This window comes from Myxocyprinus asiaticus, chromosome 25 (genome assembly GCF_019703515.2).
Source record: "Myxocyprinus asiaticus isolate MX2 ecotype Aquarium Trade chromosome 25, UBuf_Myxa_2, whole genome shotgun sequence".
In the NCBI taxonomy this organism is placed as follows: domain Eukaryota; kingdom Metazoa; phylum Chordata; class Actinopteri; order Cypriniformes; family Catostomidae; genus Myxocyprinus; species Myxocyprinus asiaticus.
In genome coordinates this window covers 31,411,398-31,432,239 of record NC_059368.1, presented here as the reverse complement: position 1 = coordinate 31,432,239, position 20,842 = coordinate 31,411,398, and the positions used below count along the sequence as shown (strand labels likewise).

Here is a 20,842-nt window from a genome sequence, read left to right as displayed (position 1 = left end):
CCATAAACCAATCGTTTTCATGGACCAAAACTTTCACCAATCAGCGAACGTTTACAGCACACTTTAGACACGCCTTCCCGCACACTGACCAATCGCTGCCCGTTCAACGTCGTCCTTCCTTAAAATCACTCCGGGTAGAAAGTGCTTAACATGTGGGAGAGCTCAGAGCATCAGCGCATGTCAACTACAGCACCAGCGAAATAAATTTATTAATATAATTTACTTATTATTCAGTGAAGTGGTTAATTATCCAGTGAAGTACTTCGTCGGCCTGTAAACATCTGAATAGGGCTTAATTCAGAGGCTATTTAAAGATCCAGATACACAAGCATGAGTTTACTGCCTCGCACCGCTGAGGAGTTCAGCTCGGCGGAATACTGGGAGCGATTTTTCCGTAAAAGAGGAGAGAAGGCTTTCGAGTGGTACGGAGACTACAACTCACTATGCGGTGTACTACATAAATACATCAAACCGCGTGAGAAGGTAACTGCGTTTTAATGTGAGGACGTTTTCTGTTGCATACATATAATGTCCATAACGTGTATTAAGGTTGAAACCGGCCTCTAAACTTTTACTCTTGAATACAAGCAATGTGTGGTTTCATATTACGCAACAATTTGTTGATAAATGCTTCCCTCTGTCTGCCAAAGCTACTACAGTACTTGATATACTGTTTATACATCTAACGTTAATCTAAAATTGGTTAGATTTGCTGTTAAAGGAATAGTTCACCCAAAAATGAAAATTCTCTCATAATTTACTCACCCTCATTCAATGCCAGATATGTATGACTTTTTCTTTTGCTGAACACAGAGATTTTTAGAAGAATATCTCAGCTCTGTTGGTCCATACAAAGTGAATGGTGATCAGAACTTTGAAACTCCAAGAAGGACATAAAAGCAGCATAAAAGTAATCCATATGAGTCCAGTGGTTAAATCTTTGTCTTTAGAAGTGATATAATAGGTGCGGATGAGAAACCGATACGTTTTTAAGTCTATAATTCTCCACTTTCAAACAGCTCTCTTGAGTGTTCTTCTTCTTTTGTTTTTGGCGATTTGCATTCTTGGTGCATATTGCCACCTACTGGGCAGGAAGGAAAATTTATAGTCAAAAAAGGACTTAATTATTGATCTGTTTCTCACTCACACCTATCATATAGCTTCTGAAGACATTAATCACTAGAGTCTTATGGATTACTTTTATGCTGCCTTTATGTGCTTTTTGGGATTTCAAAGTTCCGGCCACCATTCACTTGCATTGTATGGACCAACAGAGCTGAAATATTCTTCTAAAAATCTTCATTTGTATTCTGCAGAAGAAAGTCATACATATCTGGGATGGCATGAGGGTGAGTGAATAATGAGAAGTTTCATATTTTGTGGTGAAGTATTCCTTAACTTTTTTCAAATTAAACATGTTCCAGATACTATTTAATATTTTTTTTTGACTTATGACAGTATAAAAGCTATATTTTTCAATATTGTTTTTGTAATATTAAATTCACACTTTTGTGTGATATTATAAAAACCCAATAAATGGGTCTTTATACATGAAAATATATAACTGTTGTGTATATGCAAACATTTGTTCTGTCAAATAACTTCATCAGGGCACCTTTAAATAAAACAAAATGCAATTTTTGTGATCTTGCTTATTTAAAAAAAAAAAAAGAAACATCTCGCTGATTCTTCAAGGGGTATGTAAACCAAGAAGCATCATTTTAAGGGGCCGTTCATACTGAACACATTAACCCATGTTGTTCCCATTGTTTTTCTGTGTAAATATGCGCTAGATGGACGTGTTTTATCTGAATGGCCCTTACTCTTGCTTTCTGCTGCAGGTGTTGGTGGTGGGCTGTGGGAACTCTGAGCTGAGTGAACAGCTTTATGATGTTGGCTACCATCAGTTAACCAACATTGACATCAGCGAGACAGTGGTGTCTCACATGAACCAGCGGAACACAGAGCGTCGTCCTGACCTGACCTTCCAGCAGGTGGATGCCACCAAGACAGGCTTTGAGAGTGGGAGCTTCCAGGCAGCCCTGGATAAGGGTACACTGGATGCCATGGCTTCCGAGGAGGAGGGTGCTCTGGCACGCAGGATGCTGGAAGAAGTTGGCAGAGTTTTGGCCGTGGGGGGCCGGTATGTTTGTGTAACGTTAGCCCAGGAACACGTCATAAAATTGGCCGTGGAACATTTTGCCCAGGGCTGGGCTGTACGAATCCACTGCTTAACTGGACAACAGAATGAGGACTCCGATTACTCTTTCGCCCTCCCTGTTTTCGTTCTTGTATGTACCAAATTCCGGCAAGCACCTCCGTTCACAGTGCTTGAGATGTGCCAGGGGGAGGATGGAGCGCCTTCTAGGCTTGCATCAGTATCTGAACTCTTGTCTGCTGTGAAGGAGAGGCAGGCCTACAATCTTCTGCTTCATAGACTCAGAGGGAGAACAGATGCAAGCAGCACACCTTCCCTCACTCTGTGCAATGCAGCCACCGGCCATTCACGATACACTCTGACAGTGCAGGATAGCCCGCCTTCTGCCAAGCTGCCACGCACTAATTACTTTGCCATATTTATTGGTGAGTGCCTCATTCTTTTCTCCATTCACACAGTCAAAATCATTGTAGTGATCACCGTCATGATCCAAGTAATATTTACTGCTTATATTGTTTTCAGCAATAGTTCACACAAAAATGACAATTCTGCCATCATTCACTCCCTCCATGTTGTTCTAAACCTGTAGTCCAAAAAAAGTAGTCTAAATGGCTCATATGCTGTATTCCAATTCAAACCATGTCTTTGCTTGAGAAACAGCCCGAAATATAAGCTATTTACTTATGTAATCTATCTAATCTTCCTCTCTGGCAGAGATGTGTATTTATATCTTCAGCACAACACAAATGAAGATTTTTAGAAGAATTTCTCAGCTCTTTTGGTCCATAGAGTGCAAGTGAATGGGTACCAAAACGTAAAAAGCTATAAAAAGCACATAAATGCAGCAGACAAGTAATTCATACGACTCATGTGGTTTAATCCATGTCTTCTGAAGTGATATGATAGGTGTGGGTGAGAAACGGATCAATATTTAAGTCCTTTTTTTTTTTTTTTTACTATAAATTCTCCTCCCTGCCCAGTAGGTGGTGATATGCACAAAGAATGCGAATAGCCAAAAGTCTAAAGAAAAAATGTAAAAGTGGAGATTGATAGTTAAAAAGGACTTAAATATTGATCTGTTTCTCACCCACACCTATTATATCGCTTCTGAAGAACTATAGGGCTACAGAGATATTCTTCTAAAAATCTTTGTTTGTGTTCTGCAGAAGAAATAAATTCATACACATCTGGGATATAATGAAGGTGAGTAAATGTTGAGAATTTTCATTTTTGGGTGAACTATCCCTTTAAGAAAACCTTTTAGGGTTTTCCTAACATAACGGGTTTGTTGCTACAGGGCCCTGTTCCTCGCACAAAGCTACTGTTTGCTTTAAAAAAATAAAATAAAATTGCAATATTTGATTACATCATCAACCCTCCAGCCCCGCCCCTGCAGAGGGATTGGTGATTATTTTTGCTTAATTGATTGTGCTTTAAATATTAAAATAATGTATTGAAACATGACAAATTTTAACCAAAGATATTTCTCAATTCAAGCTGCACTTCAAACGAAACAAAATACAGGGTTCCCACTCGTCCTGGAAAACCTGGAATTTTGCAGTGCAGTTTTCCAGTCATGGAAAATTCATGGAAAATTAGAAAAATACCTAAATGTCCTGGAAAATAATTAATTGTCCTGGAAAATATTTTAGAATAATAAAACGGCTTGACTGTGTTGCTAGCAAGGTTTCCGTTACATGTACAAAAACATGGTAACGATCTGGACTCGGAATAGGAGTCATATACACAAATTTGTATAATTTTGTCACTGCCACCGGCTGTGCATTGTGAAACAACATCAACTTTTTTTTAAACTAATAAAGCCTCTGATTTAATTGAATAAATAAATACTCTGCAAATGATGCGCACTTCAACATTAATGTGTACAGCAGCTCATACACTGAAAACACATCATCATTATCGTCATGTGCGCTCGTGTGTGTGTGTGTGTGTGTGTGTGTGTGAGATGACAGAGAGCACTCTGAAGTGCGCAGCACATACAGACTATGTAGTTATTTAATTCAATCACAGTTTTACGGGGATTAATAATCATCACAAGTAGAAATTCTTCACTTTTGACTTTTTTGTTTCAGGGAAGAGAGAAAATCATACAGAATTTTCATTTTGGGGTAAACTATCCCTTTCATATAATTTCTTTGCAATTTTAAGTTCCACAGGGCCGTGAATCTGATTGGTTGTACGGCTCAGCTGAAGGTCGGGCTCAGCTAGCATCCAGTGCAAAATTCAGACGCCTAGTCATTGTGGCATTGCATCGAGATCAGGAGTATGAGGACATGCAGGCCGTCCAATCAGAGCTGTCTCCAATGGTGATGGAACTCGCTCCTCCTGGAATGCCAGCCAACCAGCAGGTGGAAGAGAATAACATAGATGAATAGGTAAATCTTGTCATCATTTATCTCTCATGCTCTTTCTCTGTCTTTTCCTCTGGTGTAGGTGCCGTTCCTGTCTGTAGGAGGAGATCTGGGGTGGAGGGAAATCGTTGGACGAGGGGTCAGTGCTTTGACTGGAGAATATTCTGTGGAGGACGTCAGAGGAGAGGATGGTCACCTCTACCGCAGGCTGATCTTCATGAATAATTCCCAGCTAGTGCAGTCAGAAAGTAAACTCCGGTCCACAGGTGAGGTTACAGAATACCTGTATCCTGAATACTGCTGTATGTATTTTGCCATACTTGCAGAATACCGTCTCATGATTGATTTCAATTTGAGTTTGGTCTCTTTTGCCAGCCACTTCTGCTCATAAAAAGAAGAATAGGAAAAAGTCCAAGGCGTCTGTTTCCGAAGTCCCTGCTTTAACGGGTGCTAAAGCACGTAGTGTGGACAGGGGTTTTCTCTGCTGTACACACCATGAAGTCATGGTGGCTGGTTTAGCCATGCTAGGATCAGATGCAATCAGTAATAAAGGTAAGTGTGCTAACGTTGAAATGCTTGCCACAAGCTAGAGGGAGCGTTTACATTTGGAAGGGGTGGTATTGTTTACATTTTTAATTGCAAGTAAAGGTGAAGTGTCAAATGTTAAAATACTTTCTCTTATCCCAGTTTAATGTACAGAGCAGGGCTAAGCGATTTGGACAAAAAAATCGAATTGCGATTATTCTGAGAAATATCGTGATTGCGATTTGAAATGTGATATTACCCGTGACCCGAATATATGACGTAATAACAACAACTGCGAAAATATTGTACTCCGGTTTTGTTAAACAAGGACCATTTAAGCACAAGGAACAACTTTCTTGGTATATACATTATATCATTAACAGTTGAGAAGAGCTGTAAGACTCGCGGTCCACCGCCGTTGTTCTTTTAAATCCAGCGTTTTAAACGTGACATCTCTCCATGAGGGATTATGGTATAATAAAGTCTCGATCCGCACTTCAGAATAATCGCCGGAAATATTAGGTCATCCGGGTATTTCTAGCTCACTGTTTTATGAATACTGAGGATTCAGACATACTGTACTACTCCATTGGTATGCTGTTTTTGGTGTACTATATAGTAGGGAAGTATGGATATTTGGACTCCGCACCGGTGTTATGAGGCTACTTTGATTTGGATAGTAGCTTTTAGCGGTCAAGCATATTTGGAATTAAGCAAATGCGCAGTTAGTGAATCTAGAGTGCTGTAAATGTAACATGCTAAGCTGAGCACAGACAGTAGCACAGCAAGCAGCGCATGCAGACTATTTATTTAATTAATGAAATCGCAGCCCTTGCGGTTTGATAATCGCACTACGTCATCGCGATTTTTAAATTTCTTTCAACTAAACCTTGTAGAGAGACGAATATACTGCATGTAAGACATTTGTAGGTGAATTGACCCTGTTGGTCTGTGGGGCTTTTGGGAAACATGTTTGGAAATTATTATTATTATTATTATTATTATTATTATTGATCAATAAAATAGAGCCCCCCCCCCCACCAATAGCCCCATCCCAAGCTCTATTAAGAATAGGAGAAAATATTTTAACATTGCAAAAAGTGCTCACATCACCTTTTAAAAAGCAAAGATACTGATGCATAAAGGCAAACGATGTTGCCGTGTTGTGTTTAGAACGAGCAATTTTGTGTATAGTTCACAAAATTATTTTAAATTGTCAAATTAAACTATCGAAAACACTTTACTCTAAATGGTAACCGTACTTATGAACCAGTATGCGAGTTCTTCTCAGCAATGATGTGCACAATCCAAACAGAAGTCTATTCATTACGTATTACAAGTCTGTCTCTTTTAATTGTAACTACTAGGTCTTCCAACAGATCATACACTGTCCGTATTACTGGTGGGGCTGGGTGGCGGGGGCCTGCCTCAGTTTGTGCATGACTTTGTGCCATGTGCACGGGTTGAGGTGGTGGAACTGGATCCAGCTGTGTTGGAGGTAGCTCAGACCTGGTTTGGGTTTCAGACTGATGAGAGGCTGAAGGTTACACTTGGAGATGGATTGGAGCACATCAAAACATTGGAGAATGAGGGTGAGAGAACATCTAGTCTTTAAGCTTTTGGTTTGCTGAGCAGTTTCACCCTAACTAGACGCAATGCGATACAGCAACAAGCGAACTAAATCATCCTAAACTTTTCTGTTCTTTTCCTGTTATAGGTGGGCACTCTTTTGAAGTCATCATGTTTGACGTTGACAGCAAAGACACTACCCTAGGCATGAGCTGCCCTCCACCAGCCTTTGTGGAAACATCACTTCTGCAGAAAGTGTACAACTTGTTAACCCTTAGAGGCAAGGGAGACTTCATTGTTATAAAATTGGTTTTGATACTTTTTCACAAAATCTTGCACTGAATGTTCTGATGTAGATTTATTTTGTAAAGTGGACATTTATGTTTCGTTATAAATTGTCTTTGGTCATTACACTATTTTATTTTTCCATGATCACCCTTTTCTCCTCCCACCCTCTGTGCCATCACAGGAATTTTTATGCTGAACCTAGTTTGTCGTGACTCAGCTCTCAGGACGTCGGTGCTTGAACGTATTCAAGCCGTGTTCCCATGTGTGTTCTCTCGTGGAATTGAGGGTGAAGTCAATGAGGTGCTGCTGTGTTGCAGAAGTGCAGGAGAGGGACACAAACCTAATACCATTCCACCATCATTAAAGCTGACAGCAAAAGACCTACAGAAATCCCTTCATGCTAGCACCCAGACTGCACCGTGTGTGCCTCAAATAGACATTACTGCAATGTTGAATGACCTGAAGGTCATCTAAACAATTTGGAGAGGTTTGTGTAAGTGATTTGGCAATCCAAATATATTTTTATTATGAAAAGTTATATAAATTATTATGATTTAAGAAATCTGAAGTTTGGGACATTTGCCATACAGTAGCTTTGTGTTACGAACGGGACAACAAATCAGTTCATTCATGCAATTTGTTATGCAGCTCTCAATTCAAATATGGCACAGGTTGGACATCAGTAACATCAAACATAATTGGTTCTTGTGTGTCTTGTGACTAAACATCATGACGTCAAACCTGCGCCATGTTCGATTTGAGACTTGTTTTTAAATTTGTTTGTTTGTTGCTTTAAGAAATGATCCCAAGTTGGTTATTATGATGATTAACATATCAAACATGACAACATGTCAGTAAAGTGTAACATTTTCTAACATTTCCAACTTCTCTTCCAGCTCTTTGGAAGAAAACACACCATGTCAAATTATCAAAAGTGTAATATGAATGTATAAATACTATGAAAGAACCATTTTGATATCATTGTCATGATGTCTATCTGAAGTCAAAAGATCTAATTTAAAGACCCAAATTATAATGCACTTTATTGAATACTTAACAGAAAAATAAATGTTAATATCAGGATGAAATTTCACATTGAGATATAAGACACTGCCAGGATTTTATCTTGCTGGATTGTCTCACATTTAAACAATCCCACATTGCCAGAGATGATGACTGGGAGTGCTGTTTTGTTAAAGTCAGTTCACAAGTATGTCTGTGAAGTTTCAATGTCCCTTAAAGGGATACTTCACCCAAAACTGAAAATTCTCTCATTTACTCTCCCTCATGTCGTCCCAGATTTGTATGACTTTCTTCTGCAGAACACAAATTATGATTCTTAGAAAAATATCTCAGCTCTGTAGGTCCATACAATGCAAGTGAATGGGTGCCAAAAATGTTACTCCAAAAAGCAAATAAAAGGCAGCATCAAAGTAATCCATACAACATACGTTTTAATCCATATTTTCTGAAGTGATATGATAGGTGTGGGTGAGAAACAGATCAATATTTAAGTCATGTTTTGCTTTAAATTCTTCTCCCTGCCCAGTAGAAGGCGATATGCATGAAGAATGTGAATTACCAAAAACACAAGAAGAAGAATGTGAAAGTGATCTGTTTCTCGCCCACACCTATCATATCGCTTCTTAATACAGCTGCATCTCAATAAATTAGAATGTCGTGGAAAAGTTCATTTATTTCAGTAATTCAACTCAAATTGTGAAACTCGTGTATTAAATAAATTCAGTGCACACAGACTGAAGTAGTTTAAGTCTCTGGTTCTTTTAATTGTGATGATTTTGGCTCACATTTAACAAAAACCCACCAATTCACTATCTCAAAAAATTAGAACACATCATAAGACCAATAAAAAAAAACATTTTTAGTGAATTGTTGGCCTTCTGGAAAGTATGTTCATTTACTGTATATGTACTCAATACTTGGTAGGGGCTCCTTTTGCTTTAATTACTGCCTCAATTCGGCGTGGCATGGAGGTGATCAGTTTGTGGCACTGCTGAGGTGGTATGGAAGCCCAGGTTTCTTTGACAGTGGCCTTCAGCTCATCTGCATTTTTTGGTCTCTTGTTTCTCATTTTCCTCTTGACAATACCCCATTGATTCTCTATGGGGTTCAGGTCTGGTGAGTTTGCTGGCCAGTTAAGCACACCAACACCATGGTCATTTAACCAACTTTTGGTGCTTTTGGCAGTGTGGGCAGGTGCCAAATCCTGCTGGAAAATGAAATCAGCATCTTTAAAAAGCTGGTCAGCAGAAGGAAGCATGAAGTGCTCCAAAATTTCTTGGTAAACGGGTGCAGTGACTTTGGTTTTCAAAAAACACAATGGACCAACACCAGCAGATGACATTGCACCCCAAATCATCACAGACTGTGGAAACTTAACACTGGACTTCAAGCAACTTGGGCTATGAGCTTCTCCACCCTTCCTCCAGACTCTAGGACCTTGGTTTCCAAATGAAATACAAAACTTGCTCTCATCTGAAAAGAGGACTTTGGAACACTGGGCAACAGTCCAGTTCTTCTTCTCCTTAGCCCAGGTAAGACGCCTCTGACATTGTCTGTGGTTCAGGAGTGGCTTAACAAGAGGAATACCACAACTGTAGCCAAATTCCTTGACATGTCTGTGTGTTGTGGCTCTTGATGCCTTGACCCCAGCCTCAGTCCATTCCTTGTGAAGTTCACCCAAATTCTTGAATCGATTTTGCTTGACAATCCTCATAAGGCTGCGGTTCTCTCGGTTGGTTGTGCATCTTTTTCTTCCACACTTTTTCCTTCCACTCAACTTTCTGTTAACATGCTTGGATACAGCACTCTGTGAACAGCCAGCTTCTTTGGCGATGAAAGTTTGTGGCTTACCCTCCTTGTGAAGGGTGTCAATGATTGTCTTCTGGACAACTGTCAGATCAGCAGTGTTCCCCATGATTGTGTAGCCTAGTGAACCAAACTGAGAGACCATTTTGAAGGCTCAGGAAACCTTTGCAGGTGTGTTGAGTTGATTAGCTGATTGGCATGTCACCATATTCTAATTTTTTGAGAGAGTGAATTGGTGGGTTTTTGTTAAATGTGAGCCAAAATCATCACAATTAAAAGAACCAAAGACTTAAACTACTTCAGTCTGTGTGCACTGAATTTATTTAATACACGAGTTTCACAATTTGAGTTGAATTACTGAAATAAATTAACTTTTCCATGACATTCTAATTTATTGAGATGCACCTGTATATTGATTTAACCACTGGAGACTTATGGATTACTTATATTCTGACTTTGATTTTTGGAGCTTCAAATTTTTCACTTGCATTGTATGGACCAAAAGAGCTGAGAAATTCTTCTAAAAATCTTCATTTGAGTTCAGCAGATGCAAGAAAGTCATATGTATCTGGGATGTCATGAGGGTGAGTAAATGATGAGAGAATTTTCATTTTTGGGTGAACTGTTCCTTTAATACAGTAGGGCCCACATTTAAAATCTGAGATTCAAAAACGAATTTTTTTCAGGAAATGGATGGATGGATGGATAAAACAAAGAAACGTAATGACAACATGAATTAAGAAATATTAAAGATTCTGTTCTATTTTTAGGTCACATCAAAAAAAGCACATTTGTGACATTGACCTTGTTAATTTATTTGTTCAAAGATTAGATTTCATTGCTGGGATGGATCATGAGATTTTGCACAAACTGGTGGAGTCTATGCTAGCTCGGGTGCATGTCGTTAACAAGATATTTTGCAATTCATGATAATTTTTCAAAGCAACTTTTCACTGACATCTTATGCTGATAAATGGCAATAAAAATATTAAATTAGGAAAATGCAAAATAACTGATCATCTGTGTATGTACAGTTGTGCTCAAAAGTTTGCATACCCTGGCAGAAATTGTGAAATTTTGGCATTAATTTTGAAAATATGACTGATCATGCAAAAAAATCTGTCTTTTATTTAAGGATAGTGATCATATGAAGCCATTTATTATCACATAGTTGTTTGGCTCCTTTTTAAATCATAATGATAACAGAAATCACCCAAATGGCCCTGATCAAAAGTTTACATACCATTGAATGTTTGGCCTTGTTACAGACACACAAGGTGACACAGACAGGTTTACATGGCAGTTAAAGGTAATTTCCCACACCTGTGTCTTTTTAAATTGCAATTAGTGTCTGTGTATAAATAGTCAATGAGTTTGTTAGCTCTCACGTGGATGCACTGAGCAGGTTAGATACTGAGACATGGGGAGCAGAAAAGAACTGTCAAAAGACCTGCGTAACAAGGTAATGGAACTTTATAAAGATGGAAAAGGATATAAAAAGATATCCAAAGCCTTGAAAATGCCAGTCAGTACTGTTCAGTCACTTATTAAGAAGTGGAAAATTCGGGGATCTCTTGATATCAAGCCAAGGTCAGGTAGACCAAGAAAGATTTCAGCCACAACTGCCAGAAGAATTGTTCGGGATACAAAGAAAAACCCACACGTAACCTCAGGAGAAATACAGGCTGCTCTGGAAAAAGATGGTGTGGTTGTTTCAAGGAGCACAATACTTGTTGACCCCTCTCCAAACATAGCGCTTATGGTTGTGACCATAAAGCTGTATTTTGGTCTCGTCACTCCAAATTACAGTGTGCCAGAAGCTGTGAGACGTGTCAAGATGTTGTCGGGCATATTGTAACCGGGCTTTTTTGTGGCATTGGCACAGTAAAGGCTTCTTTCTGGCAACTCGACCATGCAGCTCATTTTTGTTCAAGTATCGTTATATTGTGCTCCTTGAAACAACCACACCATCTTTTTCCAGAGCAGCCTGTATTTCTCCTGCGGTTACCTGTGGGGTTTTTCTTTGTATCTCGAACAATTCTTCTGGCAGTTGTGGCTGAAATCTTTCTTGGTCTACCTGAACTTGGCTTTGTATCAAGAGATCCCCGAATTTTCCACTTCTAAATAAGTGATTGAACAGTACTGACTGGCATTTTCAAGGCTTTGGATATGTTTTTATATCCTTTTCCATCTTTATAAAGTTCCATTACCTTGTTACGCAGGTCTTTTGTCAGTTCTTTTCTGCTCCCCATGGCTCAGTATCTAACCTGCTCAGTGCATCCACGTGAGAGCTAACAAACTCATTGACTATTTATACACAGACACTAATTGCAATTTAAAAAGCCACAGGTCTGGGAAATTAACCTTTAATTGCCATTTAAACTGGTGTGTGTCACCTTGTGTGTCTGTAACAAGGCCAAACATTCAAGGGTATGTAAACTTTTGATCAGGGCCATTTGGGTGATTTCTGTTATCATTATGATTTTAAAAGGAGCCAAACTACTATGTGATAATAAATGGCTTCATATGATCACTATCCTTAAATAAAAGACAGTTTTTTTGCATGATCAATCATATTTTCAAAATCAATGCCAAAATTTCACAATTTCTGCCAGGGTGTGCAAACTTTTGAACACAACTGTATAATGTAATATTTTAAGACTTTTTTTTTTACTTTCTTTGAAATTTATTTTTATTATTATTAAATGTACTGCTATAAATAGACAAATTCGCTTTGGTATTATACAGCAGCAATCTATCTGGCAACCCTGTGGTCAGCGTGCAGTGTTATTTTTACTGGATGAGTCTACTGTACTGTGCTGAAATGAGGGCGGATGTACCCTACGTGACGTTTTGCTTTTCTTCATATCTTTGTATTTTAATGCGATGTACTGATATTTTCTTTGTCGTGTATCATACTTATGCGTGTATTAAGTAAATAGGAAAGACTATGAACTCGCATAATTTTTAATCGCACTAAATCTGAACCTTCAAATCCCTGAGGAGTGGCGTCGAGCGCGCGCAAGCGTACTCATCGGACAGCTGGCTGTCAGTGCGCGAGCACAAACAAACGACCGAGGAAAACACGGCACTTCAACCGAAGATAGTTTATTTCGTGTCTTCACTTGTTGTGTTTTATCGTTGCTTTCGGTTTGTCGTGTACAGAGAGAGCGGTGCCCGGAGCGCCGTTATTAAATTACAGAGACTTCTGAATTGCTCCGCCTGGCAGGATCAAACGCTGAGAATAACGTACTTCAAAATTAACCACTTAGTAAGTTCATTATGTACACTTTGAATCTCTATATAAGTTTGTTTTATTGGTTTTAAATGGACAGTTGCCGAAAAAAAAAATTTATTAAAAAAATTCTGTCATCATTTACTCACCCTCATGTTGTTTCAAACCACTATAACTTTCTTCTGTGGAACACTTTCACTGAAAAAATAAAATTAAAAAAATGCAATGAAAATAATTAGTGACTAATACTGTCTTTTAATAAAAGCCTACCTAATATCTTTTGTGTGTCCACAGAAGCAAAAAAGGAACTTGAGTGTTAGTAAACGATAACAGAATATTCATTTTTGAGTCAGGAAAAACTGGATCTACAAACCCGTTAATAATTTAACTGGTTGTTTTTAAGTGCTTTCAAGTTTTAACACAAAATGTGCACCCGTCTCGCGCATTATTCTTTTATAACACAGAGAAAAAGTGTTTGTTGCGCACTTGTGTTTCCCGCGCCGCATCCTCGCGGCTCTGTCACCATGGGCAACCGGGGGATGGAGGAGCTCATCCCGCTGGTGAACCGCCTGCAGGATGCCTTCAGCGCCATCGGACAGAGCTGCAACCTGGACCTACCCCAAATCGCTGTGGTCGGGGGTCAGAGCGCAGGCAAAAGCTCTGTTCTAGAAAATTTTGTGGGAAGGTATGTCACTCACAGTCAGCTGCTGGACTAACTTTTTAGTACTGTCCAGAACGTTATACTGTATATTGTCAACTAATAGCACTTTTAGTTTCAGCACTTGCTAAGATGTTATTTAATGTCATGTTTGGTGGTGGACGATTTTTTATTTTTTTTTATGGCCAATGATATAAAAAAAAAGTATTGATACCTACAGAGCCGGGTAATATACATCATGCATAATTTACTGACAGCAAATGAGATGGATACTTACTTTAAACAATATTTACTTGAAATGCACCAAAAATGGAAAACTTAAATAATTTATTATTATAATACATCTGTTAATCTGCTGAGCAGAAGTTATGGGCCGATGCTGATAATCTCAAAATACTGACTGATTACTCGGTTTGACCGATATCAGTCTATAGTCATAATATTGATCTGATGCACTTTTCTGCAGAGGCAGTGTGTACTGTATAGCCACAGCAGGTGCAAATGGTAATGCTCTCATCTGTAGTCGGGAGCAGTCACTACCTCTTCCTCCATCTGTGTGATGGCCTGCCAAGTCCATGTCCGTGAGCCATGCAAAATGAGAAGATTGACTCCGTTTTCTCCGGACTATGCAGATCATGAGAACAAGCTGTGGTTCCTGTTTAAAACTGTGGCTGCATCCGAAAACGTAGGCGGCTGACTTGCTGCCTAATAAGTTAAATGCTTAACCACATGGTTTTTGAATGAATTAAACTCTTAAAGGGATAGTTCACCCAATTATTTTAAATAATACAGTATATGGTCTGATATTCCCTAATATTAGATCACTAGCAGTCAAACTGTTACCAAACACACTCTACTCATTGTATAAGCTGCTTCCAAAAACAGGAAAATGCTGCCTTCGGAGCCTGTTAAAAGAGGTAGGATGGAAATAAGGTGCTTTTCAAACTGTTTTGAGACCAGGGATAGTTCACCCAAAAATGAAAATTCTCTCATCATTTACTCACCCTCATGGTATCCCAGATGTGTATGACTTTCTTTCTTCAGCAGAACACATTTGAAGAAAAATATCTTATAGCTCCAAAAAGAACAGTCAGTCAGAATAAATGTCATCTATATGACACCAGCAGTTAAATTAATGTCTTCTAAAGCGACATGATCGCTTTTGGTGCAAAAAAGATCAATATTTACGTTTTTATACAAACTCTAAATCATCGCTTCCGGGCAGATGCGGCATGCATGTGTGACGTAATTGCGTTGGTACGTGAGAGAAGCAAGAACTAATGCATGTACGACACATGGAAGAACAGCGCTGTTTATAACTGACTAGGAGGAACGCTGTACAGAAGCTTCAATGATTTTGGTTTAGATCTATATTTGTATCTATTTATACTCACAATGGTGCGTTTGTTTGCTTATCCTGGATGTCTCAAACGAGAGGAGAACGTGAGATTACGCCCGTATCCTGACAACGCGAATACGTCATACGAGAGACTGTGTGATCTCCAACCTCTCATGAAGCTTACCAGAAGAGTTAGATTATAGTTCAAATGTACTTAAATTTTAATCCTTTTTTGCGCCAAAAGAGGTAGTATCACTTTAGAAGACATTAATTTAACCGCTGGTGTCGTTTGGATGACATTTATGCTGACTATTTGTTCTTTTTGGAACTTCAAAAGTCTGATCACCATCCACTTGCATTTTAAGGACCTACTGAGCTAAGATATTTTTCTTCAAATGTGTTCTGCTGAAGAAAGAAAGTCATACACACCTGGGATACCATGAGGGTGAGTGAATGAAAGAATTTTCATTTTTGGGTGAACTATCCCTTTAAGGAAACTGGTCTTAAAACAGTTTGAAAAGCACCTTATTTCCATCCTACCTCTTTTAACAGGCTCCGAAGGCAGCATTTTCCTATACTGTATTATTTAAAATGATAGTCCACCCAAAAATGAAAATTCTGTCATTATTTACTCGCCTTCATGTTGTTCCAAGCCCGAATGATGTTATGTTTTTGAGAGGAAGTTAAAGAAGGGAATTTTGAAGCATCTTTTCGAACACTTCATAGTGACCGTGGGCTGTTAAGGATTTACAAAAAGCACCATAAGCACTACAGTATATTTTATATGGAATTGAGCTGTTAATTATGACATTCCCTTTTCTGGATGCCCTAGACTTTATTATTAACATATGACCGATATTTAGATATTTTAACAGTCACTTAGTTGTGTGTCACCTTTTATTATCTTCTGATGTCTTTGCGTAAGAGGACCTCACAGGATCTTCTCTTTGCATGCTGGTTTCCGCTGGGAAAGACTGAGCCTGTCCAAAAGGAAGCTGTGATTGTTAGTGAAAGCCATTGTTTGCTAAGGTTCAGTGCTTATCAGTTTGGTGAGCTGAAGTGAAGTGGTTTTCACCTGCTTGAGATGACTGTGTCTGGCTGAGAAACAGCGGTTGCATGCTTATCTGAGAGAGAGGAGTGCATTCTAGCCATCAACCTCAAAACTCAGTTCTTGTGCAAAGCAACATGCTCCAAGGCAGTTTATGGAGATCCAGTATATTCTGAATGACTCTTTCTTTATTCCACAGTATAGCTACTGTTATACTATATAGAACAAGCTGTGATGGCCCAAGATTGCCATTTCTATCTTTGAAATGCTGCAATATGTTTACAAATATTCCCATTGTAAGTACATGAATGAGATTTTTCTAAATTATCACCAAATTGGATTAGAATTGCAGGCAAACATTCTTAACTTGATTTTGAGTCTGGTAGCTGAAAGAAGAGGAAATGTAGTGCTGGACTTGCATAACCCGGGACAATGAATTCTTAACTAGAAAATCTGGGGAACCAAATCAGGAAATGAGGGCAAGCTTGAACCAGCATTCTAAACTTGGTAAAGGAATTGTCAACCTAAAAATTAAGTTTTCGAGTCACACTTGGAATGTAACACTACCGTTCAAAAGTTTGGGGTCACTTGCCTGAAATGTTTCTCATGATCTTAAAAATCTTTTGATCTGAAGGCGTATGTTTAAATGTTTGAAATTAGTTTTGTAGACAAAAATAGAATTTTGCCAACATATTTATTTATTTAATTACAAAACTAAAATTTAATTAAAAAAAAAAAGTTTTTGAAATGGATGACTTGGACCAAATAATTAAGAAAAGCAGCCAATAAGTGCCCAACATAGATGGGAACTCCATCAATACTGTTTAAAAAGCATCTCAGGGTGATACCTCAAGAAGTTGGCTGAGAAAATGTCAAGAGTACTTGTCTGCAAATTCTAGGCAAAGGGTGACTACTTTGAAGATGCTAAAATATAACACAGTTTTGATTTATTTTGATTTATTCACAACATAATTCCCATATTTCCATTTCTATTATTCCATAGTTGTGATGACTTTACTGTTATTCTAAAATGTGAAAAAAATAAAAATAAAAAAAATAAAATAAAATAAAGAATGAGTAAGTGACCCTAAACTTGCAAAAGTCTTAGGCACATAAGATGTTTCACAAAAACATTTGTCTTAAGATGGTTATTTATATCTTCAGCTTTAGTGTCAATAGGAAAAATACATTTTAGACTCCCAAACATTACATTTGCAAATAGAAAAGATTAGAATAGAAGAACAGGGAGCCCTGCAACAGATGTCATGGCCCCCACAGAGCCCCCCACTGAACATCATGTCTGTCTGAGATTACATAAAGAGACAGAAGCAACTGAGACTAAATAGATAGAAGAACTGTGGTGAATTCTCCAAGAATCTTGGAACATCCTATCTGCCAACAACCAAGAAAAACTGTGTCCAGGTGTACCTAGGAGGATCGGTGCTGTTTTAAAGGCAAAGGTTGTCACACCAAATATTGATTTAGCTTTTTTTTCTGTTTACTGGACTTTGCATGACATTAATTGATAAATGAAAACTATTTATGTCATTATTTTTGAAGACATCCTCACTATGCAACATTTTTCACAAGTGCCTAAAACTTTTGCACAGTACTGTGTATGTATATGTATATATATATATATATATATATATATATTTATTTTACTGTGGAACACAAAAGGAGTCAACTAGCAGAATGTTCTGGCTGATCGTTCCCATGTTCTGGCTGATACCACCAATTCAGCAGAAGTGGATGGTGACTATGGCTGCCGAGTTTCAAAAAAGACAAATGCCATAGAAGTACCATAAAAGTAATCCAAATGACTTTATTGCAGTATATTGCAATTCTTCTAGAGCCCTTCAATAGGATTGTGAGGAACCAAAAAAATAATAAAAAATTGTATATATATATATATATATATATATATATATATATATATATATTTATTTACTAAAAATCTTATGTTCTACCTAGCTCTCGAATTTAATTTGTTTCAGAGCACTACATACTGTAGCAGATTAAGTAGTTCCTGCCTCTATGATTGATGATTTAAAGGGTTAGTTTACCCCAATAAGAAAATCATTTCTTAAGCCATTATTTATTTACCCTTATGTCATTCCAAACCTGTAATTTTTTCTTCGAAGTAACTATTTGCTCTTGGTGTAAAAAGCACCCTCCACACAGCTCGTCTATTTGCACTCCAGTAGTCTGGTGGAAAGTGGAAACACACAAACTGAAGACAAACTACAGCCCAAGTGCCGCTGCAGTGGCGTGATGAGTAACACCGCTGTGGATTTGCTTTTTCGTGCGAAAAACCCGAGTTCGATTCTGCCTTTTGTCCCACTTTTTCCCATGCTGTTTCCTGTCTCCACTCTTAATATTTTCTTTAACACTTATAATAATGAATAAAAACTGAAGACAATGGTTGATTTCCTTGCAGAGATTTGGTCATGGTGAAGGTCGGGGTGTAACCATGATTTTTTTACCATAGTAATATTGTAGTAGCCATGTTTTATTTGGTGGAAGCCATCATTTTAATGCAGTTTACCATGGTTTTACTACAGTAATATGGTGTTAATATAGTAACCATGTTTGATTTTATGGTGATACTATGGTTACTGTAGTTAACCATGGTTCATTTTTGTAAGGGAAGGTTGTAGGGTTAGGTTTGGGGGTAGGGATTGGTGTAGGGTGTCTGTGGGACTCTAAATAAACACAATAAACATGCTGTAGTGATGCCCTTATACTGTATGTTAGTATTTAATTAGGGGTGCAAATAGCATCTGCCACTATTTGCACTGGGATGAAAATAGCATCTAAAGTTTTTTGCACTTAGTGCAAAGAAGATGCTTTTTGTTGCTATTTACACTTAGTGTAATGAAGTGCATGGTGACTGAGGCTCTCAGTGTACTGTCATTCTGTCTAACATCTTTGTAAAGGAGGAGGCGAGAAGCAGCTTTCCTTTTTTAGGTAAGGATTTATTTTCTGCGTCTGTAGCACAATTACAGTCTCACAGTCTTTGTGTTATCCACTAAGTTAATCTCCAATCGCCTACCGCTGCACAAAATAAACTCTCGTCATTTGTAATAATAACACTCTTTGTTTCATTCCGGTCTGTGGTGCCCAGGCTCTCCCTCTTCTATTTGCGGTGTGTCTCTATTTATGCCGCTCTCCCCGTGCTCACTGAAATTAGAGACAGGTGTTAGACATAATTTAGCTCAGGTGTAAGCGCCCTTACCGCTTTCTCTCTCTCCGGAGAGATGCTTGACCACGCCCCCGCTGCCACAATCTTCTTTGGTCCCCGTTTATATCTGAGGTGTATCCGCTAATCCATCCTGAATGCGTCCCGGACAGCAGTAAAGCGCCACCCCTAACCTGTCAATCCACTGCTGCGCTAAAACAATAGTTTAAACTTTGCCAGTTACGAGCGGCTTTAAAAGGCAACAACCGTCCAAATGGAAAATTTGAAAAAGCGAACACATACACAAGCACGAAAACTTCACAGATCTTCTTCAGTGTGTCTGACATTAACATGCAGGGAAACAGATGAGAAGTAAGAACATCTGAAGCTCCTTTAAAGGAATATTCTGGGTTCAATACAAGTTAAGCTCAATCGACAGCATTTGTGCCATAATGTTGATTACCACAAAAATTTGTTTAGACTCAACCCTCGTTTTCTAGAAAAAAAAAGAAGCAAAAATCATCAGAAGTTTACAGTGAGGCACTTATAACGGAAGTCAGTGGGGGACGATGAAAGTGAATGCGGCCTATTATTGGAGGGTTTAAACCGAGAAATGTTAAGCTCATCATTTTCTTTCCTTTTTTTTTTTTTCTTTTCTCCCTAATTTGGCATGCCCAGTTCCCAATGCACTCTAAGTCCTCGTGGTGGTGTAGTGACTCACCTCAATCCGGGCGGCGGAGGACGAATCTCTTCACGTGGCATGTTGAGCGCGTTACCGCGGAGGCGAAGCGCGTGCGGAGGCCCACGCTATTCTCTGTGGCATCCACACACAACTCACCACATGCCCCACTGAGAGTGAGAACCACACATTATAGCGACCACAAGGAGGTTACCCCAACGTGACTCTACCCACCCTAGCAACTGGGCCAATTTGGTTGCTTAGGAGACCTGGCTGGAAGGCTTATTGTTTTCTAAAAGCACTTGCATGAATTCTTCTGTTAAAACTCATGTATTATTTGAGCTGTAAAGTTGTTTAAATGGTCATTATTACAGTCATTTTAGGGTTTTTTGACATTACATTGTCATGGTAAGTTGTATAATTGTCTATAACTTTACACAGAAAAGGTTTTTAAGGGATTTTATCCCACAAAAATATTTTTTACACGCGTATCCTTTATCTCTTGAGGCTATACTTTTGAAACAGTGAGAATTGTAATGTTTGCGGATTGGCCACATTGACTTCCATTGCCCTTACTAAAATCAAGCGTTCATGGCAAATTCAACACTGATCATTTTCACATTCAAAGGAGCTTTGCGGCAAACTTACGGCAAATTGTCCATTGTTGCCAAAGGTTTGCCAGAGATTCACCACTACCGGCGAAGAGCCGCAAACTTCTGACAAACATTTATAGTGAATTAAAAGCTCATTTGCATGTGAAAATAACAAGTGGCAAATTTACTGCAAGTTTGCTGCTATTTTAGAATTTTTTGTAAGGGAGTGCCTCAATTGAACCAAGATTTTTATTTTTTTATTTTTGCTTTTTCTCCCAATTTGGAATGCCCAGTTCCCAATGTGCTTTTAAGTCCTCCTGGTTGCATAGTGATTTGCCTCAGTCCGAGTGGCGGATCCCAGTTGCCTC

The 20,842-nt window shown here is 38.6% G+C and overlaps 2 protein-coding genes across 5 annotated transcripts in view; both read left to right on the top strand.

The window, feature by feature from the left end:
- The first annotated feature begins 144 nt into the window (after positions 1 to 144).
- On the top strand, positions 145 to 7,888 carry mettl13 (methyltransferase 13, eEF1A lysine and N-terminal methyltransferase). Of its 2 annotated transcripts, none has more exons than XM_051655233.1 (8): positions 145 to 483; positions 1,842 to 2,583; positions 4,328 to 4,527; positions 4,613 to 4,796; positions 4,906 to 5,082; positions 6,435 to 6,647; positions 6,773 to 6,904; positions 7,094 to 7,888. In XM_051655233.1, the coding sequence occupies exons 1-8, from the start codon at positions 331 to 333 to the stop codon at positions 7,384 to 7,386; spliced, it is 2,094 nt and encodes a 697-aa protein (XP_051511193.1). In that variant the 5' UTR covers positions 145 to 330; the 3' UTR covers positions 7,387 to 7,888. The 2 variants fall into 2 exon arrangements, with proteins under 2 accessions (XP_051511193.1, XP_051511192.1); XM_051655232.1 differs by having other exon boundaries at positions 6,423 to 6,647.
- A 4,842-nt stretch (positions 7,889 to 12,730) lies between these two features.
- The window catches only part of LOC127416134 (dynamin-3-like), a 65,817-nt gene continuing 57,705 nt past the window's right edge, over positions 12,731 to 20,842 (top strand). The window contains exons 1-2 of one of the 3 annotated variants that reach the window (XM_051655289.1): positions 12,731 to 13,012; positions 13,441 to 13,661. In XM_051655289.1, coding sequence (XP_051511249.1) covers positions 13,501 to 13,661 — 161 coding nt within the window. In that variant the 5' untranslated portion in view covers positions 12,731 to 13,012; positions 13,441 to 13,500. Of the gene's footprint in view, positions 13,013 to 13,440; positions 13,662 to 20,842 lie in introns of those variants that run through there. The other 2 variants (XM_051655288.1, XM_051655290.1) reach the window with 2 other exon arrangements.

Excerpts from the sequence above, each read along its gene's own strand:
- mettl13 (XM_051655232.1), top strand. The coding sequence starts at position 331 with ATGAGTTTACTGCCTCGCACCGCTGAGGAGTTCAGCTCGGCGGAATAC. Across the intron at positions 5,083-6,422 it reads AGATGCAATCAGTAATAAAG|GTCTTCCAACAGATCATACA; the intron begins GTAAGTGTGCTA and ends TGTAACTACTAG. Across the intron at positions 6,648-6,772 it reads CAAAACATTGGAGAATGAGG|GTGGGCACTCTTTTGAAGTC; the intron begins GTGAGAGAACAT and ends TTCCTGTTATAG.